Below are 20,506 nucleotides of genomic sequence, written 5' to 3'. Positions count from 1 at the left end.
TATTGCAAGCATTTTTTCTGGATAATGTTTGATAAGTTAACCCTGATTAAATGGTCAAGTTATTCCTTTTCAATATAGGTTGGACTTGGTATCAAATTGTTTCTAGTTTTAACTGTGCACACCAATCCTCCTCAGATTCCACATTGATAGGATAGGAGCCTTGAGCACTGTAGATCACTTGAACTGAGATAAGAGAGTCAACATGGTCTCTTTTTCTTCTGAGATTAACAATGTAGTTGGATATATATTGATGCAATTTTCTTCAAGATGTTGAAGATTGATGCTAGATATAAATCCAATCCCAAAAGCCAAAGACATCTTATTAGACCACTGAAGAAAATACAAATCCTCCAAGGTAGCTGGTCAATTAGCAGAAGAGCAATGGAAAACCAAGGTGGTAGAGCAATAAAACCACAAGGATCTCAACTCATAGAACTCAGAGCAAACAAGTGGCAAGATAAAGTAGGATAAATCCCTCGGAGCTAGAGTCCCTGGAACTGGTGGTGCAGCCACAGTGTCACTCCCATGCTTCCCAGGAGGCGGAAGCATGGACCTGGGAACAGCGACACAGCACTTGACTTGCCCGGTAATGGAGATGGAGCTCCAGTAGACACCGAGGAAGGAGCACCAGGTGAAGGAGATGGCACTGCAAGACAGAGAGAACTCATTAATCTTAGGTGTAATGAGGTTTGTCCAACATAGCAATAATATACCAGTATCTTACTGTGCTTATATTGACATAGATGAAACCTCTGTAGAGATGGAGTCACAAGGATGAGAGAGTCTTCCCAGAAACTATTTTGGACAATGCTATTTGGATCAGCATGTAGATTCTTTCTGTAATCTGGATGAGCTATCTCATCTCACTCTTTTATTTGTGTTTGAAACCAAAACCCAAAGGGGATCAAATGGAAAGCCAACAGACAGTCACTCTTAAGGGTTCTGATTCTAATCATCAGCAACAAACATAAAGGCTGCAAGATGGAAGGGCAAAAAGGAAACATCCCCATGAATGACATGATGCTGGCTTTTTTGAAGGGTCATAACCTTTTTCTCCACTCTCTCATCAGTCAAGTTGACCACTAAGTGGAGCTATAAGTTCCTTTAGGTTAAGTTCAGAGATAATGGAAGCAGTACTGAAAAGGAAAAAGGCAGGAAAAAGGTTCCCAAACATGAAGTTCTGCATAAGGTTTTGATTTCTGTTCTAAAGAGTGAGAAACTATGAAAACCAATGCCAGGCAGGGCCTAAATCAATTACTGATGGTCTTAGGTTGTAATCGAGAAAGAAAAGAAGAAGAAAAAAAAATTGGAGTTGTAACATGATCTGCAGAAATGAGAGGATCTTACCAGGAGCTGCTGCAGGAACACCAGCAATATCAGCTGCAAAACGATATTAGCCAACTTAGTTGAACTCCTACTCGTAATATGCAGAAAATACAAGTGTTCAGTGACAATAAGAGAGAGAGAGAGAGAACTGTTGCACTTGCTGAAGGGAGGAGTGGACACCCCACAGGCAGAGGGAAGGGTAAGGGCCTTGGTGATGTTGACACCAAGGCTTGCTCCTTGTTTGAAGACATCACAGAGGCAGGAGACCTCCTTCTTGACCACCTTCTTGAGACCAGAGCAGCACTTCCCTGCTGGCTTGGCCACAGTGCTGCCATTCTCCACAAAGGTCAGGCAGTCAGTCAGCTCAAGGAAAGCAGATGAGCAGTCCAGGGAGGGTGCTGGTGCACTCACAGTGACACCATCACCATGCTTGGCTGCAGCTACCCACAGGATGACCCAAACACAAACCCTAACCCCAACCATTGTTGTCAAAATGTAGCAGCGTTTGCAGGAGTATGTGCAAGTGTAGGAACGGCTCTTGGCTGAAACCGAGAGGGAGGGAGGAGGAGGAGGAGGGGGAAAGGTTTGGTGGCCTTGGAGTTGGTGGTAGTGGAGTATGGAAGGTGTTGGAAAAGCAGGAAAGTCGTGTGAAGCTTGCTGTGCAGAAGTAAGAAATGGCACTCCAGGAGATGGGTGGAATGATGGAAGGTGGTGATGGTGGTCGGAGCACTTAGTTTTGGAGCACACCTTGAAAAAGGTGTGTGTCATGAGGTTTTCTTCTGCAGCATCCTATTGAGAGAGAGAGAGAGAGAGGAATGGCCCATTAAGGTTCAGCACATGTGAAATGTCATCATTGATGGCCATGTATGGGGATGAGAACTATTCTGGAGATTAGGACTTGGACCATAGAAAGGTGTAGAGATTGACCAAGGACAAGTGGGTGCTTGGAATCTCTCTCTCTCTCTCTCTCTCTCTCTCTCGTGACAGGAGATCAGTATGAGGTTGAGGTATTTGGAGTGTGTATCTTCTTCTTGCCACTCAGATCACTGAAGGATAAGGAAAGCTCTTTGAGACTTCCTTTCTACTCACAGTATGAATTGTAATGAAATGGTTATATCGTTCGGTGTTGGTTTAAGAAACATTATAATTTAGTTTCACATGTTCTAAAAGGAAAAGTAATTAAAATTATGTCATTAATTAATATTTTGTTCCACTACAGTAAAAAATTATTTTTATACAATAAATATTTTGGAAATGTTTTGATTTTTATTCACATATATTGAAATTTTGTGCGCTTCTAATTTGGTAAGTCGAATTTATAATATATATATATATAGGTAATATAGTATAAATATAGAAATTATTTCTTTGATTTTAATCTAAGGATAAAAATACAAATGATTTTTGGTATGAATAATAAGACTAAAATTTTGTAATATTTTCTCAAAAGATATATAAGAGATTGACATTTATTTGATGAATCCCATGAAATTTATTATTTCTAAGAGTTATTTACTTTTTGAGTTTCAATATTTTTGATTATTAGAATAATTGAAAATAACATTATATGCAATTGTTGCATACCCTTTATGTGGTAACAGTGGACACTAACGTTTTGGTTAGTGTATTGTTATATACTAAGTCTCAAATTTGACTCCATGTATAAGTATCATGAAATGTCATTTAATATAATAATAATAATAATAATAACAATAATAATAATAATAATAATTTAAAAATATGATAAACACGAACGAACGATATGAACAAAATTATCCTTTCTCAACTTAGAAATATGGAGATAATATCCGTTAGTTGAATTTGTCATGTCAACAACTATTCAATAGAAAATATTATCTTAAATAAATAAATATTAGTTTATTAATATATATAAAATTATAATTTTTTATTATAAATTTTTTATTCGTTCAAAAAGATAAATAAAAAATAATCATAAGCTTTATCGAGAAAATAAGGTTTGATTGACTTTTATATAACAATAAGAATATATGTTTTTCAGTGTTATTAAGAGGTTATTCTTAAAATTAAAAATAAAAAACAATAAAAAAAAATTCAGTAACACTGAGTAGAAATATCTATAAGTTAATTATAAAACAAATATGTAGAGTAAAAATCTCTATAAGTTAATTATAAAATAAATATATATTATAAAATTAATTATCTCACCAACTTATATCAAATATCTAAACATTAAAATCCTTCGTAATATTGGTTGGTAGCTTTGAAGGAATTTATATAGAACTAGACATATGCAACCGAGTCGAACCGGTCCGAACTCGAGTTTGGTTGATTGGACCGGTTCAATTTGAGGCTAACCCGATTGTATTCAGTGCGCTTCGTTTATACACCGAAAGCGACTATAAATAAATCTCTAACCCGCAAACCCTTCCGCTTCTCCTTCCCCCTTCCTCATCGCTCTAGTCCTCGAAGTTAAATCCAAAGCCATCCTCCACCGAAGCGGGAGAAACCCCAGCGACGACGAAACCCAAACCCTAGAAATCGCGAGCTCCATCGTCCCTTTCGCCGCCCCACTTCCTCTCCCGAAAGATCTCGCCCTTACTTCCTATCCTCCTCGTTCTCCCTCACGATTTTCTCTTTTTTTTTTCCTTTTCGATTTTTTTTGGCGTTGGTTGCAGGAAGGATAGACGGTTTCCGAGGAATGGGTTCTTCTTCCGAGATTTTTCCTGCTGGGTTTTGATTTGTTCTGGTCTAACGCCTGTTTCCTGTTCTGGAATTAGGGTTTCGTCTGGCTCTCACCTGAGCTCTCGATCGCCTACGGTGGTCGCGCCTGCGGAGCCCATTCCCCGGTTGGTTCTCTCTCCTGCCTGCTTCTTTCTAGGAAAGATTAATTTTTGGAGCTCGCGTTAGGGTTTTGGTTCTGCTGTGCGTGTGTTTCAGGAATTAGGGTTTGTGGCTGTTGTGACAGTCGATTTGTTATTCCTTGATGCTGCATCCTGAAAGGTTCTTAATTTTTCTCGAGTAGTTTGTTTCAATAGGCGGTTTTTGTCACTCATTCTCATTTCACAAGTCACCCCCAAGTCTTGATATCTTATAACCTAAGTCTGCTTGTGATTTGGGTGTCGTTGTTGTAGGCAACTTATTCAGGCTAGTCATATCAAGGGTTTACATTTCCCATGCATGCTAAGCTGTACCATTATCTTATGATATCGTGTTTGCTGGAATCATTATGCACACTGATTACTACGATACTTTCTGATTTTTGTGATTTTTTTGGTACTTCACATATGCTTTACAAAACGTGCATTTGTTTTTGTGCTCCTGGCGCACTTAACACATTTGAAATATTTGGTGGATGAATAGGCTGGTGAACATAAACTTAAAGTCAGGATTTCAGCTGTTTAGAGAGTATGGCATCACAATATCCGGTGCTCAACAACAGACCCATTGATCAATGGAAGGTTACAGAGTTAAAAGAAGAGCTGAGGAGGAGGAAAATCCCTGTAAGGGGTCTGAAGGAGGAACTGGTAAGGAAGTTATTTGAAGCAATTCGCAATGAAGAGGTGATCAAAGAGCAAGAAACTGGTGATCAAGTGCAATCGGATTGTCCTGATCCGACTCTTGATGGTGATGGCGATCAAAAGCAAGCAGAAAACTCAGCAGCAGATCATACCAACATTGTTCCGGATCCAATTGGACAGGGTCACTGTGATGCCAGTGCTATTGACATCAATTGTTCAGACGTCATTCCGGATCCAGTTGGAAAAACTGACTGTGATGCCACTATCACTGACATCGACATCAATCGAGAGATCAAGGTTCAAGATGCCATAACAGCTATTTCAGGATTGGATGTGACAGTTATGGAAACACAAGCCAATACAGTTCTGTTGGAAGACAGTACAACTGAAAGCCAGACTGTGATCACTCAGTACGACTCCCGTGTCATGGTTTCAAGAGCTGAAGAAAAACAAGCGGAAGAAAAGCAAGAAGACTCGAACGTACCCGATGAGGATATCAAGCCCAGCCTTTCAGATTTGGACAATCAGGTATCTGTGGTCAGCCCAGATTTAGGTTTCCAGGTTAAGTGTGAGTCAATTCCTATTGATTCTGTGTCAATTGTTGAAAAGAATAAACTAAAGGATAATTTAAATGCTGATGACTTTCATTTAGAGCAAGAAGTTGTTAAGCCGGAGATGGTTCAACCATCATCCAGCAGTGTTCCTTCCGTAGGTGGCGATTTGCAGTCACTGGGTGATGGTAAAGAGCTGCAGTCGTTGGATGATGATAAAGACCTGCAGTCATCGGGTGATGATAAAGAGCAAGTAAAGCACCTAGTCTCTTTGGAAGATACAGATGTCAAAAGCAGTACAAATTTCAATCTCAGCAAGGAAGATAACATAGATGAAGGATCTCCAGAAAAATTGAACTTGGATAGGTGTTCGAGTGATGAATTGATGGAGGAGGATGTCTTGGAAAGCAAGCAAATTGATCCCAACATGAAGTCTGAGGAACTGGCAGAAAAAACTGAGGTGAAACAGGAGCCTGCTATAGGAGCGAGAACAAATATTAAAGATGGGTTGGGTGAGTCTATTCCAGACAATAAAGATACTGTTGATGAAGACCATAGGAAGCCAGAAGGTTCTACCGAAAAGAGAAAACTAGAAGGTATCCCTAGCTGATTTATGGAGTCACAATAATTTTTTTACTTGATTTTTGCTGTTGAATGATATTTTGGATATTACACTTAGTTCAAATTGTTGCATATTAAAGCATCATTTTGGCATTAACTGAAATGTCATCCAAGCTGCCTAGAAATAGCTGATCAAACATCTCACCATTTTGAAGCCTAGTCTATGAATGTAGTGATTCTTCCCTGCTAAAAACTTCGTCTTAGAAGCACCACACACATAAATTATCGTTGCATCTACATTACCATTATGGCATCTCCTGAAACTGATATGTATATTATCCTTTCCTATTTATAGTTTTACTTGATCTCCCTACTGATTCCGTCTTCATAGATCGTCTCTTGATTTGGGATTTCTTATCCAATTTGTCTGTAAAAAGTAATGCCCTAATATTTGTAAGAAGCGGTAGTATATCCATTTGCTTGAATTCCTGAAACAGTTCTCTTTGTCCATTGATTGAAATAATTCTTTGGTGTTTATGGTCTATATATACTGTTTTAAAGGAGGGTGTCCTAGACTTTTCGGTATGCATTGTTTGTTCTAGTATCAACCTGCCAAATGCAGCACTATTTTGGTAAAGGAATATGACATTGGATAATCGTGACTCATTTTAAGTTATCTTTCATCAAAAACAGTTCCATGAGTATGCTTTTGTGCTGGGAATGCAGTATTTTGAGAAACATGTTTTCTTGTGGGAATGTTGCACTTGAAGAAGCACATATTTGGCTGCAAGTGCAGCACAAAGCATGTCAATGCTCATAGTGTGCCTCCCTTTCTGATCAATTATTCTACAATGTCTTCTTTGTTTCTTAGCCTCTTGCAGTCTTCTGAACTGAATTGATATTATTGCTTATGGTTCTTTTAAGTTAAGATAAATGATGAAATTCTAGCTAGTTTGCTATATTTTTTTGGTCTTTGGTGTTATACATGATCCATACTAGGTTGAACTTAGATTAGGTCTTCATTTTTTAAGGAGCTGTGATTTGTTTTTTTATAACTGTCCTTAATAAATAAATCACCATGGAAGTATCTGATGTTTTAGATTTATAGCCTTACTCAAAGAACTGGTTTGATATTTATGCTGAAAGGTCTTAAGGAATTTCTTTTCAGTATCAAGTTGTTTTCTTTTCAGGTGAACTCTAGCTTTAGATTTGAATAGAACACAGTTACCCATGATTCTTGTTGAGGATTGACAATCTCAAAATAAGGTCGCCTATGCAGTAGCTAGTTTGGATTTTTTTTTTTTTTTTGTTAAGTGATTCTCAGCCAATACACCTAATGAACTTTTTGTGAGAAGAGGGAAGTAAATCATTGTCTAAATTTGTATAAGTTTTGCACGCATGGGAGATGTGTTAGCTACTTCAGCAAAGGAAGTGGTGGTTGTGTTTTCGGTTTTGTGTTTTCTTGGCTGTTCTGTACTTTTTGTAACAAAATGCATGTGTAGGTGCTTATCGTAGAATGTGCATATGCTTGGCCTTTGTAAATGTCCTATTTAAGCAATAGTGACTTGCATTAAAGATATATAGAAGATGAACTATACCATTTATGAACCCACCACATGGGCTTATAACAAGTAGATTTGCAGCTATGGAAAAAATACTTGGTGCTATTTTTTTGTAAGTAATTTAATTTATTTACAGCTATGATATTGACACAATCATTTGTAATATTGTTCATTGCAATTCTGATCTCTGTCTTTGCTTCTTTTACCATTTTGTTCCTATATAGCGAGAACTTCTCTTTTTGCAATTTTCATGTTACTAAATGTGCAAAGCATAGAATGATTGCTTATATGTTACATATAACAACCTGCTAATCTAGTTTCTCTAGAATCATAGAAATGTATTAACATTGAAGCCATTGAGTAACTAGAGACTTGGAGACATGCTAGTTGGAGAGAATTTAGGAGGATGATCTTATCTTGAATTTAATGGCGATCTTAGCATGGTTCAGTATATGTTGTTTTAACAGGAGGCTTCAAATGATAGGATGTGCTCTTCTTCTTCTTCTTATTCTTTTTTTTAAAATATCTCTGCTGAGTTGGACCTTGAACAAAGGAAAGATCCTCATCTCATCCTTGGTGTGAAATCAAGTTTCAATCTTTGAGAAAATGCCATAGTACAAGAGTGTTGAGAAGGAAGGGAAGAAAAAAAAAATCCAAATGCCAATCCATCAACCCGGTTGCTGAACCACAAAAGAAATGCTTGATTTCTGCCTTTGTATCTTGACAAGTTCTATTGTCCTTTTCTAGTTTTCAAAAGAAGCTGAAGATGACCTCTCTGACCACCACTGGAGGGAATAAAGGAAAGCTATGACGGCTATTACTGTCAATTTGTACAAGCCCAATCGAAGTGCTCAAAAAGTTGAATATGTTCTAACGTGATGGGTGGCTGTGAACTATTACATGGGTGGGCTATGCAAATTCAGTGTGGGCTGTTCTCACTTTGTGCTGTGACCTTTGGTCCACAATGATCTGCTGGATGAAGATGCCCTAATCTGATGGCTCAAAACTCAATGAGCTGAACACAACCCAAGTGGCCATTATATCTTTAGCCCAAACCTGAACCATGAACCTGACAGGTTATCTTAAAAGTGTCAAGTGTCTGCTTGGGTTGGTTTGATCTAACAGGTCTAGGTTCATATTTTCAGGTTGATTTTGAGTTGATGTGATGCTCTCTGGTTCTCAAGGACAAGATCTGTTGGGAATATCCAGAACAGCTTAATTTTGTCTCTCTCATAAGAAAGTGGGTATTAACTGCATAATATGTTAAATGTGAAGTTGATTCACATCTCAGGCCCTCAGACTATTGGATTGAGTTGTTGAAATGTTGGTCTGCTTCTAGACATCAACACTTTGTCATCTTTATGGTATATTATCAATTGCTGATCTTAGTAGCCTATAGTTTGTAATCAAGCAAGTTAATGACAGATTGACAGGTGCAACTGTTATGTTCTGAAATCTGCCGTGGATGATGTGCGTACTAGCAAAGCCTCTTCACTATAAGATACAAACTAAGATTATTTGGTACCTGTTTGTTAGCTGATTTTATGAATAGTTATGTTATGGCCTGACATCCAATTAACAAATACATGATTGGTCTGGCTTCATGTAGTTTATCATTATTGAATGATGGTTACCTTTTTTCATATTGGTAAATTATCTGATTGTGACATTTTTTTCAAGCTTACACTGTTAGCTAATTGATTTTATTCTTGTGTCTGAAGGATGGGCCTTGCCCCATGATAATCTTGTTAATTGATTTTATTCATGTAGTTGCCCCTTGGCAACTTGGATGACCATGATTCTATCAATGTAAATAGCCTTCCTCTTTGCAGGAATAAGTCAGTCCTATTTTATGTGGAGTGTATAAGCAACAATGTATCCAGACAGTATAAGTAGCCATGTGTCAGATTTCTTCTTTTGTAGGATCACTGTCTCTTGGTTATTGCTAGTATTGAGCCATATCTATTTATGAATATAACAAATATCCACAATTGAACACATCAGAATCTGATTTGTGAAGTTACTTTGCGTTTGTCTTTCTTGGTTGCTTGCATTCTGCTATTTTTTTGCTGTTTAGAAATAACTCATGTATAATGCTGGGCAATTCCTTTCTGAATTAGATGATTCTGTATTATAAGCAGTATTCCAGTATTAATCTGTTTCTGTTTTTCAAACGATTCTTTGGTTCAGACCAAGAAGCTGTTGGAAGCAGTGAGCCTCCAAAGAGGCAACGCCGCTGGAATTCAGAAACCATAAAAGTTCCTGAACAAGCATCCAATCTTGGTACATCAAGTACACCTAAGGATGCATTTCAACCAACTCCTAGACGGATATTCCCGAAGTCTGATTCAAAGCCCAGCGGAGATGCCCAGAAGGAACGCATTGGTGAGATTAAGATACTTCATATCCACAATGTTTGTGTCAAATGTAAATGATTTTATTTGACTGAATGTTGTCTACATTGCAGTGCCTCCATCACAGAAGCCTGCAACCACTTCACTGAGAATTGACAAGTTCTTGCGTCCCTTCACTTTGAAAGCAGTTCAAGAACTGCTTGCAAAAACTGGAACCGTCTGCAGTTTCTGGATGGACCACATCAAAACCCATTGCTATGTGACCGTATGTTGTTCATGCTTTATTATGTTTTTCTTAGCTCTTATATTTATTACCATTTTGTTATCATAATTCACAGTTATATTGGTTTTCACCTTTGCTTGCCATTTAGTTTCTTACAGTAGGACTGACTAGTTCAATCATTAATTTTGTGTATGATTCTGCTCATTTATAATCTTATATTAAATTTTTTTTAGACATCAAGGGAGAAAAAGATAGCATGTATCAGTATTTATATCAGGATTGTTTTTGTAGATGTTCTATACATTTAAATTTTTTGATAAAAATGGTGACTGTTAGGGTGGCAGGAGGTTGCCTTCTTTGTGTCTTTGCTTGGACCTTGACAATCATCTATCAATCTACACCTAGGCAGATACCTAACAGCTGAGGAATGCCTAGGCTCAGTTTAATCTGGCCGTTGAGCGTAAGTCTGGATCAACTTTCTAGTGGCCCATGAATCAAACAATTAAATATTACTGGCTCAAATTTTATTATTGGTCTCATGCCTCACTGTAAGATAAATATATTATTAAACATTGTGACATGAATGCACTGATTAGGAGACAGCGGACTTGCTCATGTGTTGGGGCCACTGGCCAAGTTTATAGTTTGAAGGCTTCATCTCAACCCTCATTATTCTTCATTTGGTGGTTACTTGAGAGATACCAAGCCTATTCTTGACTATTAAATCAAGAAGATGGTTGAAACCGCCAGGCTTTAAGATGAAACCTTTAAACTGTTTTTCTCGATCCTACCCTAAAGATGAAGGAAAAGAGGGTGATGACATTAATTCTTCTCTCATTTCCATTTCTCACTTTGTATCCATTTGTTTTCTCTTATTATAAAAAAATTCTGGTTGTTAAGGTTTTCCACATTTCTTTTTTTTTTTTACTTTTCTATATCATGTTTGAGGAAGGTTGTTTTGATTATGAAATTAAATTGAATAGATATCTATTGTTTTGGCTTTTCATTATATATAGTTCTTGTTGATTTTCAAATCACTTCTATTGTTACTCCTTTGTTAGCATCTTGACTGTTTGAGGAAGAATGTTAGGCAACTGGCTAGCATCTAGATTGGCTATTGGCCACCCGTTTGCTGCCTTTTCTGCAATAGTAATTTGTAACTGTTCATCCTTCTTTGTTAGCTATGTGCCATCTGGTTGTGCATTTTATGGTGGATGCTGTTTGTCAGATGGAGCTTCATATCCTTAATGGCGAAAAGGGAGGGGAGAAGGGTGAGGGGGAATGTTAGGGTGTCCTGTGGAATGGAAAAGGGAAAGATGAGAGAAAAGAGCACTGACAAAGAACTAAGTGAATGAAACAAGTTATTTGATATCCAATTATCAGCTTTGGAACTTAGACTTTTATGTCTGGCCACTTTTTGTAGGAACCTTGTCGGTTGAATAAGGCAATATAATCTTAAAAGTCATGATGTAATGCCTTTGAAAATTAGAATATTCTAACTATCAAAGATGGAGAAAACTGAAAAACTTCAAGCCAATTATGAGCTTTGGAACTTGACTTTTATGTCTGGCCACTTTTTGTAGGAACCTTGTCCGTTGAATAAGGCAATATGATCTTAAATGTCATGGTGTAATGCCTTTGAAAATTAGAATATTCTAACTATCAAAGATGGAGAAAACTGAAAAACTTCAAGCCATAGACTGAAAAACTATCAAGGATACTTGCTCACTCTGCTTGCTTGCTTGCGGCCTTTGTCTTGAACTGTGGTTTAAAATTGGCTTATGCCTATGGTATGGAGCTCAGCTGCTGAAATGGTCATCAGCAATTAGGAATAGTAATAATGTGCATTCTTTGAACTTTGTAATCTAGGTATCCATCATAGTTGTCTCTCCCTGTGTTTGAACATTTCTTAACTCTGTTTATCATTTGCAGTATTCTTCGGTGGATGAAGCCAATGCTACACGAAATGCTGTTTACAATCTCCAGTGGCCTCCCAATGGTGGGAATCTTCTGATCGCAGAGTTTGTTGATCCCCAAGAAGTCAAGGCACGTGTTGAGGCCCCACCACAATCACCGGCACCTATCAGCCCAAGCCCGACCGCAGCCAAGGCTACAAACTTTCAACCACCTCAGGCAGCCCAACCCCCTACTCGTCAACATTCTTTTAGGCAGCAGCTGCCTCCTCCCCTTGCAAAACCTCCGACACTGTCTGATGCACCTACCGTAAGAGAGCGACTTCCCCCGCCACCGCCGCCACCTTCCACGGAGCCAGAACCACCTGCATTGACACTTGATGATCTCTTTCGAAAAACCAAGGCTACCCCCAGGATCTATTACTTACCCTTGTCCGAAGAAGTGGTAGCATCCAAGCTTGCAGCACAGGGCAAAAGCAGCAGCAGCATCAAGGGATAGGTAGAGCTCCAAGCTGCAGCAAGAAAGTAGTTTGTTTGTTAAATGGTGTGTAGTTTTGCAGACAAACTTGATGCCTATAGGTCCAGATGTTTGTCAGATGAGTCCCATCTCTCTCATTCAGATCTCCATTAGGTTTTTATCATCTGCTGTCCTGTGAGAGACCAAACCAGCAGGGAAATATATTCAGTAGTTAGTAAAAGGACATGTTGTAGCGTAGCTTAGCTGCTGAGACGCTATGATGTAAGGGAACACTAAGCAGAACTTGTTATGCTTCTTGCTGAGTAGAGTAGTTTAGCACTATCCAATTCTCGACTCTAATGAACGATACTCCTTTTTCATTTTTTGGATACCAATCTGACATTTTTGACCTGGAAACACCAACACCTTATTATTAGTTCATTCATATGGACCACCGTGGAGACACTGACCGACACTCTGGCATAGCTTTTCCTACTGTTTGTGCATGGTGGCCCGGCCGAGGAGACTTGCTCTTCTTCTTGCTTGCTTGCACGCTTGGTCTTTTTTCCACAGTTGTTTTCATGCTGGAAAAAGGAGATGAAAGAAAGACTGGCCAAATTCTAGAGTTCTTTTAGTGGCTATTTGAATACTGCCATTAGCAACAAGCTAAAATGCCAACTCACGATCATGGCTATCACATTTAATGCTGGAGAGGACACGAAGAAGACTATGAGCACATCCTATGGTAAGTAAATAAAGTTGACTGGTTGCAAACGTAATACTAACTTTTTTAGTTTTCTCCTACAATGATGACATTGACTACTAATAATCCCCCCTCCCCTCCCCTCCTCAAGTCTTGTCTTCCATATCCATCCAAAGATGCTGCCTGTGGTTTCGTTCAGACCTACCGTCCAAGTAGTTCCGAGTTAAATCTTACTTATGCTCCGATTAGTTTAAGATCTTACACGATGATCCAAAAATTAAGATTTCGAATCATGAGATTAGACTCGATGAAATATCTAATGTAACTTGTTCCACATCATCAAAGAGAGCAGCCTATGTGAAGTCATCTATCGATCTCACTGTCATCCTTTGTGAACTCATCTGGTGATCTCATCACCTCATCGGATTCAATGCCATTTAGTACTTACTACAGTCTGTGATGTTGACATGATCGAGAATGATCGAACAAGGCATTTTCCATACACAAACACTTGACCCTGCCACATTATCATGCCGAATAATTGTTCGCATTTTAGATATGGACAATTAGGGTTGACATCAAGTCAAGTTGAGATAGATTTCTATCCAAATCATTCCCATTATCCCAACCATACGCATGACCACTTGGAGAAAGCTTTGATTGATGGCTCCGGAAATTTAGGGGAGCCTCACCGATGGAAACCCGCATCTAATTATAGAGATCGATAAGGACCCTTTCGATTTAGTCGAAGCCAAGCCAATGGTCACATGAACACAGCTAATATCTGCTCAGCTCGACTCGTCATCTCTCCGACAGCAATAGGTGATTGTAGCTCGAAGAAGGAAGGAAGGAAGGAAGGAAGGATCCAATATGAACTCACATCTAAATCGTTGTTATATCTAAAAAAACAATGCATATTTTAATTTGTTGGTTGCAGAGTTATGCCATTGACTATTCTTTTTTTCCATTAATATAGGAAGGTAGGAAAAGAAATAACGAATCAGGTTTCCATTATTTTACAGCCGCAAATTTGGAAAACACAGGCCGCAAAATGGGGAAAAAAAAGGAGGATGATGTAAGAAAATGGCGGATGCTGATGTCCAGATTTGGATGTGTCCACTTGACGCATCGTTTTACTGTGTCCAGATTATGTTATATATAGACAAGCGAAGAGCGAGACGATATCTCCTTACCGAGAGAGAGAGAGAGAGCAGTGAAGCTATATCTACTTACCGCTTTCGGTCTTTGGCTGGGGAATGAAACCCTGGTTAGGGTTTCGTCGCTCTTCTATGCAAGGTATGCCCCCATTCTCGAGCTGCATAAAAAAAGTTTCGATTTTTGGGTCGTTTTTGTAGATCTTGGAGAGAGAGAGAGAGCAGTGAAGCTTTATCTACTTGCTGCTTTCTGTCTTTGGCAGGAGAATGAAGCCCTGGTTAGGGTTTCGTCGCTCTTCCTGGCAAGGTATGCCCCCATTCTCGAGCTGCATAAAAAAAGTTTCGATTTTGGGGTCGTTTTTGTAGATCTTGGAGAGAGAGAGAGAGAGAGAGAGAGAGAGAGAGAGAGAGAGAGAGAGCAGTGGAGCTATATCTACTTGCTGCTTTCTGTCTTCAGCAGGGTAATGAAGCCCTTGTTAGGGTTTCGTCGCTCGTCTTCGCAAGGTACGCCCCCATTCTCGAGCTGCATCAAAAAAGTTTCGATTTTGGGGTCGTTTTTATGGATCTCGGAACTTCTCGATTAATTGGGTTGATTTGGCTTCTGTTTGTTGATTCGTTGTTCTATCTGTGCTTCCGCAAAGAAATCGTTGCCATCGATGGATATTTTTTCTTTCATTTCCTAAATTGAAAATTCTTTAATTAGGGATTGGGATTTTCTTTGTTTAGTCGTATTCATTTTTTCCTTAGCCGAATTAGAAAAAAAAATCTAATTAAATACTTCCCTTAGTGAGCGGGTTAATTAATCAAATGATTAATCCAAAAAAATTTGCTTCCTTTGAGAGAACCCTTCTTCCTCTCTGGTCACACCTCTCATCAATTCATCAATAGTGTCAAGAGGAGAGCGACGACCGTCTTGGGGGAGGAGAGGTCGGCCCTCTCTTTTTTTTTTCCTTTATTTGAAAATTTTTATTTGCTAATGTTTTTGAAAAATTCGAGTCTTAAAATATTATACTTTAAAAGATCATGATAGATAGATGATAGTATCACTCGAATTAGTTTAACTTCGGATCACGATTAATGAAATGTAATTTTATTTTCAGTGGATTGGATTGGATTTGATTAATTAATTTTATGAAACCATTCATTTTAAGTGGATTTAACCATTTTGCAACATCTTAAGTATTTAGTTTAGCATGTTTATTTAAAGAATTTCATGCATGCATTCATTAAGCAAGTTTGTTTATTATTGATTTCATTAGAATTTCATGTTGCATTGAATTAGATTGCATTATTCAATTACATGTTGTACTAAAAGAGGAAAAATTAAAATTCATAGGTGTAATATAAAATGGAAAAATTAAAATTGATTCGATTGGGCCAGGCCGATGGCCCACAAGGGCCCATAAGTGCGCCACGTGCAAGCTAGCCCGTGGCTCCTTGTGGCCTAATCTGAGCCTTGTATCTTGGCTGAACCAGACCAATTTGACTCGTTCATGTCGGTTTACAGTGATTCTAGATCAATTTTGATAGGTTTAATAAGCCTGTTTGGCCCAAGTTAGACCAATTTATGATGATTTCAGACCGAGTCGATAAGGATATGTGGTCGGATCCTAGCTGAATTATGTCTGGTTTGAGTCAGTTGGACAAATTCAGCTAGGGTTTAGATTAATTAAGGGTTGTAACGAGATTGACACATTTTGATTTTATGATTTAACACATTCAAAAGATATTAAGTTATGTTATTAATTGGGCAATCAAGTCCAATTAGACCAGTTTAGGATGATTTCATACCGAGTCTATGAGGATATAATATATGGTCGAATCCTAGTCGAATTATGTCCGGCTTGAGTCAATTGGACAAATTCAGCTAGGGTTTAGATTAATTAAGGGTTGTAATGAGATTGACACATTTTGATTTTATGATTTAACACATTTAAAAGCCTTATATTGAGTTATGTTATTAAATTTGAGAATGATTTTCAATTTCTAAGTTTAAATGATATTTAACATTGAAGTTGATAATATTAATATGATTGTTATCATGGGATATATGTGATTATGGTGAGTGATCCGTATTGGAAGTGTCAATGAGAACGTAGCTTAAGAGCCCATCGTAGTGCAAAGCCACCAATAGATCGAGTCTCTCATGCCATATGCCAAGCATAGTCGATCAATATATTTTTATCACATGGTCTCTTTGGATGCATGCACGAATAAATGGAAATGAACTATTGTGATATATGATAATATTTGAAGACTTTGTTTCCCTACTGAGGGTGGGAAGGATAGTATTATTAGGGAAGAGCGGACTGCTAGATGTGACCACTCAACAGTTCCTCCATTCGTCCTTGTTGGAACATGTCCCACCTTGGTTGGTGAGGAATACCGCTTCATTTGTTATTGGGAGCGCGACATGAGTTCTCTCCGTCCGTTATTGGGAGAACATAGAATTCATATTGTGTCGTTTGCCTTTTCATTCGCTATTGGGGGATGTGCTATCGAGTGGCTGCTGATCGCCTATGTCGTATGTGGATGTCACTCGATAATTGTGTATATGATCAAGATATGGTACATGAGTTTATCGCATAAGAATGATTATTGCTTATGATGATTCATAAGTTCTTATTGGATATGAGTTTCATGAAGTATTACTTTATTTTTATTTCATATAGAAGTGTATTATAATGGTCGGAAATGTTTAATGAATAAAGCTTCCTTTTTGTTGTTTGACGATCGCTTGGTGTTGCGTGTTGCAGATTCCCTCGACGACTGTAACTGTTGGTTTTCTGAAAGGGTTGTCGAAGCATTCGGGCCAAAAGAGAAAAGGCCAATGGGTTCATTCTTGAGTTTACCTCATAGCAAAGCTCGACTACTGCAGCATCGCAAATCCTTTGAACTAGAAGACTGTAAGAGGCTAAGGATGTCAGCCAACTACGGTAGTGGAAACACAAGGTTGATCCCTTGTTTGCCTGATGAGATTTCACTAGAGATCTTAGCCAGAGTGCCTAGAATTTGCTATCTGAACATGAAGATGGTTTCTCGAAGATGGAGAGCAGCTCTCTCTGGTGCTGAAGTTTATCAGTTAAGAAAAGAACTAGGGAGAACTGAAGAATGGGTTTACATATTGACAAAAGTCGAAGATGGTAAGCTTGCATGGCATGCTTTAGACCCTCAGTCGGGGAGATGGCAAAGGTTGCCGGCGATGCCAAACACCCAGAGGGGCTCCTTAGGACTGTGGCCAAGGATCCTGATGGATCCAAGCACCAAATTTGCTGACATGGTTAGAAGTTGGCTTGGTACGACGGATACCTCGGTAAATATGCCATTCTATGGTTGTGGTGTCGGCACGGTCGACGGATGTCTCTATGTGTTAGGTGGACTGTCGAGTTCTTCAGCAATCAAGTCTGTCTGGAGGTATGATCCATGTGCCAATTCATGGCAGGAATCGAGTCCAATGACGATCGGAAGGGCTTTCTGTAAGACGAGCGTGTTGGATGACAAGCTTTACGTCGTTGGCGGTATTACGAGGGGCAAGAAAGGTTTAACTTCTTTACGGTCTGCCGAAGTATATGATCCACGGACAGGGTTGTGGGCACCGGTGCCGAGCATGCTGTTCTCCAAGTTCACCAGGCCTGTTGCGGCGGGAGCGACGACGTACAAGGGCAGGCTGTGCGTGCCTCAGAATCTATACTACTATCCATTCTACGCCGATGTCGGCGGCGAGATGTACGATCCCAAGACGAACACCTGGGTGGATATGCCCGCCGGCATGGGCAAGGGTTGGCCGGGCAAGCAGGCGGAGACTAGTCTGAGCATAGGGAGTAATCTGAGCACGGTGTTGAACGGCGAACTGTATGCCTTGGATCCGTGCGATGCTGCTGCGGAGGGTGCTCAGATAAAGGTGTACGATCAGGAAGATGATGTATGGAAAGCGGTGATGGGAAGAGTTCCCGTCCATAACTGGAGCAATTTTGGAGCACCGTATATGCTCGTCACTCTCCTCGGGAAGCTCCATGTGATCGCCAAAGAATTCAACAATGAGACTCGTGTATTGCGAGCAGATCCGAAGCATTCATGTTCTTCCTACTCCACTTGGTCGTCGTCATCTTCTGCTGCAACCATCTTCTCGAGTCGAAATCCCGACAAATCACCTGAGACGGAACGCAACCTCTGGGAGGTGATCGCCGCTAAGAATTTTGGCACAGCACAATTTGTCGCTTGCCGAGTGCTTGCTATTTAAAGGATATCAAAACAGTGGTGATGTGAAATTAATCGAGTCGATCTCTCGGATGGATGAATCTAAATAGTTTAGGAGAAAAGAGAATCCATTGTAGATTCTTCACACACACACAATCAAAAGGAGACGAGTGGCATCATCACAATGACCAAATCAAGCAGAGAAGAGACCATCAAAGGCGGCCACACCAAACGAGCTTCGTGGTTCCACAGCGGTCTCCACTTCCTTGGAGGAAGATACCTTCTCCCTGGCCTGCCTTCCGAGAGCCGAACCAGCGAAGGAAGCCGAGGAACTGAAGCACTCCTCTCTCCTACTCTTCCTCCTCCCATGGTCTTCTTCCGTCTCCCACCGTTTTCTGCTCCTCTGGAAGTCCTCCGCCACCAGAAGAGCTATGTCTGCCATCCCGATTCTTCGAGGTCTGATGCTGATGCTCTAAGCCTCGATGGGTCTCCTTCGCTTATATGATGTGAAGAGCTCATCCCCGTGTCCTCATTGCCGGTGTTCGGTGCCATTATGGATAAGGCATGCTTGTCTTTTTCTGCTTTGATTACTGTTCCCTGTTCGCAGGATGCTCCTCATTGGATTGGTTCTATCCTTGTTGGTGTCAACAACAGTGGCCACCTGCTAATGTAAGTTGGCTAAAAACCTACTAACTAAGAAGGCGAGTAGTGATTTGTTAGCTTCAAAATTCCTTCCACATCTTCAAGAAAAATACCAAAGTTACTTTGGCAGGAAGCTTCACGAGTGGATCCAAAGCAAGCCAAGATAATGTTCCTTAATCCTTTCAAGTGTGTGGATTTGGAGGACGTCAGATGTAATGTGTCTCATTAACAAAGACCTCCATTATCCACTCTATCCATCCTGTGATGGGAATGTGACGAGACATCAATGGCTACAGGGAAGAAGGTGCTCTGTTTCTGGTCTTCGATATGTTAGTCCGCCCCTCTCGTCGCTCGGTAAAGTTCATGGTATGTTGCCGCCTGAGCCACATGGGTTGTGTATTGCCTGATAGCTACACAATCTTTTGGAAGCATGTAGCCATGAGAGCTTGTCATCTTTAAATGAAACTGGAACTGCAGATCACATGGGAAGACAGAGGAACAATGCATATGATGGCCATTCACAACACCTAATTCTAAGCATCATCAAGTTTCCTTCGGCATGTCCATCCAATGTAAAGCTCAACTGGGCATTACATTCTCTCTCTACTTTGACACCTGACATCCAACCTAATCTGATGGTTCTATGTTATAGCATATCATTTAGCCCCTTGTGTAATAGATAGATCCTTTCCTTCTCTAAATTGACTTTTATCACATTACAGTCATTACATCATATTGATCTACAGATTTCACAAAACATATTTCTGACATTATCAAAATCATCCATCTATCATCATAATAAGGGTGAAAAGATAACATTCCCCATCATCAAAAGTCAAAACATAAGTTGAGACTTTTACTACAGATGAAAAGAGATGCATCAGCTACAAAGATATTTTACTACATATCTCCTCCATGTGAACATTAAATCCATTCAACATACACAATTCTCCTACACTACAAGAACAGAAACCAATTATCCTCCTGATAATAAGCTTACAAATCAGCTGTGCAACAAACTGCTGATGGTAGAACTATGGAGAGAGAGCACACAGAAAACCAAAAAGCATCCAAAGTGCATGAGAGAATGATATTACATTGGCAAATCCCACCTTCATGGCAGCCTGGCTTTAGTTCTAATTTTTAACCAAGGGATACACAACGCAAAATATCAAATCAAACAACGACAGGTGATTTGAGAATGCAAGACTAATTCAGTGCACCGGAAGCCTATAGAGAATCCAAGTGGTTGATCAAGTCCCCATCAATTCTAAAATGTAGGAACTAAAACATATTTCAGTGTTACATGTGCACATTGTTGAAAAGTGTAACCAAGACTGCAACGAACAGTATACAAGTGCGC

At 39.4% G+C, this 20,506-nt stretch overlaps 3 protein-coding genes across 5 annotated transcripts; 2 read left to right on the top strand and 1 right to left on the bottom strand.

Moving 5' to 3' along the window:
- Nucleotides 1-290: 290 nt before the first annotated feature.
- Nucleotides 291-2,112, bottom strand: LOC135606265 (non-specific lipid transfer protein-like 1). The gene is made up of 3 exons (XM_065097251.1): nucleotides 1,476-2,112; nucleotides 1,348-1,380; nucleotides 291-646 (listed from the first exon to the last, which is right to left on the bottom strand). Exons 1-3 carry the CDS (start codon nucleotides 2,092-2,094, stop codon nucleotides 483-485), a joined length of 816 nt encoding a protein of 271 aa, XP_064953323.1. The 5' UTR covers nucleotides 2,095-2,112; the 3' UTR covers nucleotides 291-482.
- A 1,625-nt stretch (nucleotides 2,113-3,737) lies between these two features.
- On the top strand, nucleotides 3,738-12,827 carry LOC103976716 (formin-like protein 20). Its single transcript, XM_009392019.3, has 5 exons — nucleotides 3,738-4,154; nucleotides 4,669-5,973; nucleotides 9,691-9,885; nucleotides 9,968-10,119; nucleotides 12,010-12,827. Exons 2-5 carry the CDS (start codon nucleotides 4,716-4,718, stop codon nucleotides 12,487-12,489), a joined length of 2,085 nt encoding a protein of 694 aa, XP_009390294.2. The 5' UTR covers nucleotides 3,738-4,154; nucleotides 4,669-4,715; the 3' UTR covers nucleotides 12,490-12,827.
- Nucleotides 12,828-14,311: 1,484 nt separating this feature from the next.
- On the top strand, nucleotides 14,312-19,119 carry LOC135584882 (F-box/kelch-repeat protein At1g22040-like). 3 transcript variants are annotated; one of them, XM_065097246.1, is made up of 3 exons: nucleotides 14,326-14,446; nucleotides 14,568-14,808; nucleotides 17,061-19,119. In XM_065097246.1, exons 2-3 carry the CDS (start codon nucleotides 14,769-14,771, stop codon nucleotides 18,542-18,544), a joined length of 1,524 nt encoding a protein of 507 aa, XP_064953318.1. In that variant the 5' UTR covers nucleotides 14,326-14,446; nucleotides 14,568-14,768; the 3' UTR covers nucleotides 18,545-19,119. The 3 variants fall into 3 exon arrangements, with proteins under 3 accessions (XP_064953319.1, XP_064953318.1, XP_064953321.1); XM_065097249.1 differs by having other exon boundaries at nucleotides 14,341-14,446; nucleotides 14,568-14,611; XM_065097247.1 differs by lacking the exon at nucleotides 14,568-14,808 and having other exon boundaries at nucleotides 14,312-14,446.
- The last annotated feature ends 1,387 nt before the right edge of the window (nucleotides 19,120-20,506 follow it).

The sequence above is a fragment of the Musa acuminata genome, chromosome BXJ2-2 (assembly GCF_036884655.1).
Source record: "Musa acuminata AAA Group cultivar baxijiao chromosome BXJ2-2, Cavendish_Baxijiao_AAA, whole genome shotgun sequence".
NCBI lineage: Eukaryota > Viridiplantae > Streptophyta > Magnoliopsida > Zingiberales > Musaceae > Musa > Musa acuminata.
This window is presented reverse-complemented; position numbering and strand designations above follow the sequence as displayed.

Bases quoted from the DNA above. Each gene is read 5' to 3' on its own strand.
- LOC135606265 (XM_065097251.1), bottom strand. From the start codon at position 2,094: ATGACACACACCTTTTTCAAGGTGTGCTCCAAAACTAAGTGCTCCGAC. The intron at 1,381-1,475 runs GTTCTCTCTCTC...ATCGTTTTGCAG, and splicing joins TCCCTTCAGCAAGTGCAACA to CTGATATTGCTGGTGTTCCT. The intron at 647-1,347 runs GTAAGATCCTCT...TCTGTCTTGCAG, and splicing joins TGTTCCTGCAGCAGCTCCTG to TGCCATCTCCTTCACCTGGT.
- LOC135584882 (XM_065097247.1), top strand. From the start codon at position 14,407: ATGAAACCCTGGTTAGGGTTTCGTCGCTCTTCTATGCAAG. The intron at 14,447-17,060 runs GTATGCCCCCAT...TGCGTGTTGCAG, and splicing joins TCGTCGCTCTTCTATGCAAG to ATTCCCTCGACGACTGTAAC.
- LOC103976716 (XM_009392019.3), top strand. From the start codon at position 4,716: ATGGCATCACAATATCCGGTGCTCAACAACAGACCCATTGATCAATGG. The intron at 5,974-9,690 runs GTATCCCTAGCT...TCTTTGGTTCAG, and splicing joins CGAAAAGAGAAAACTAGAAG to ACCAAGAAGCTGTTGGAAGC. The intron at 10,120-12,009 runs GTATGTTGTTCA...TATCATTTGCAG, and splicing joins AAACCCATTGCTATGTGACC to TATTCTTCGGTGGATGAAGC.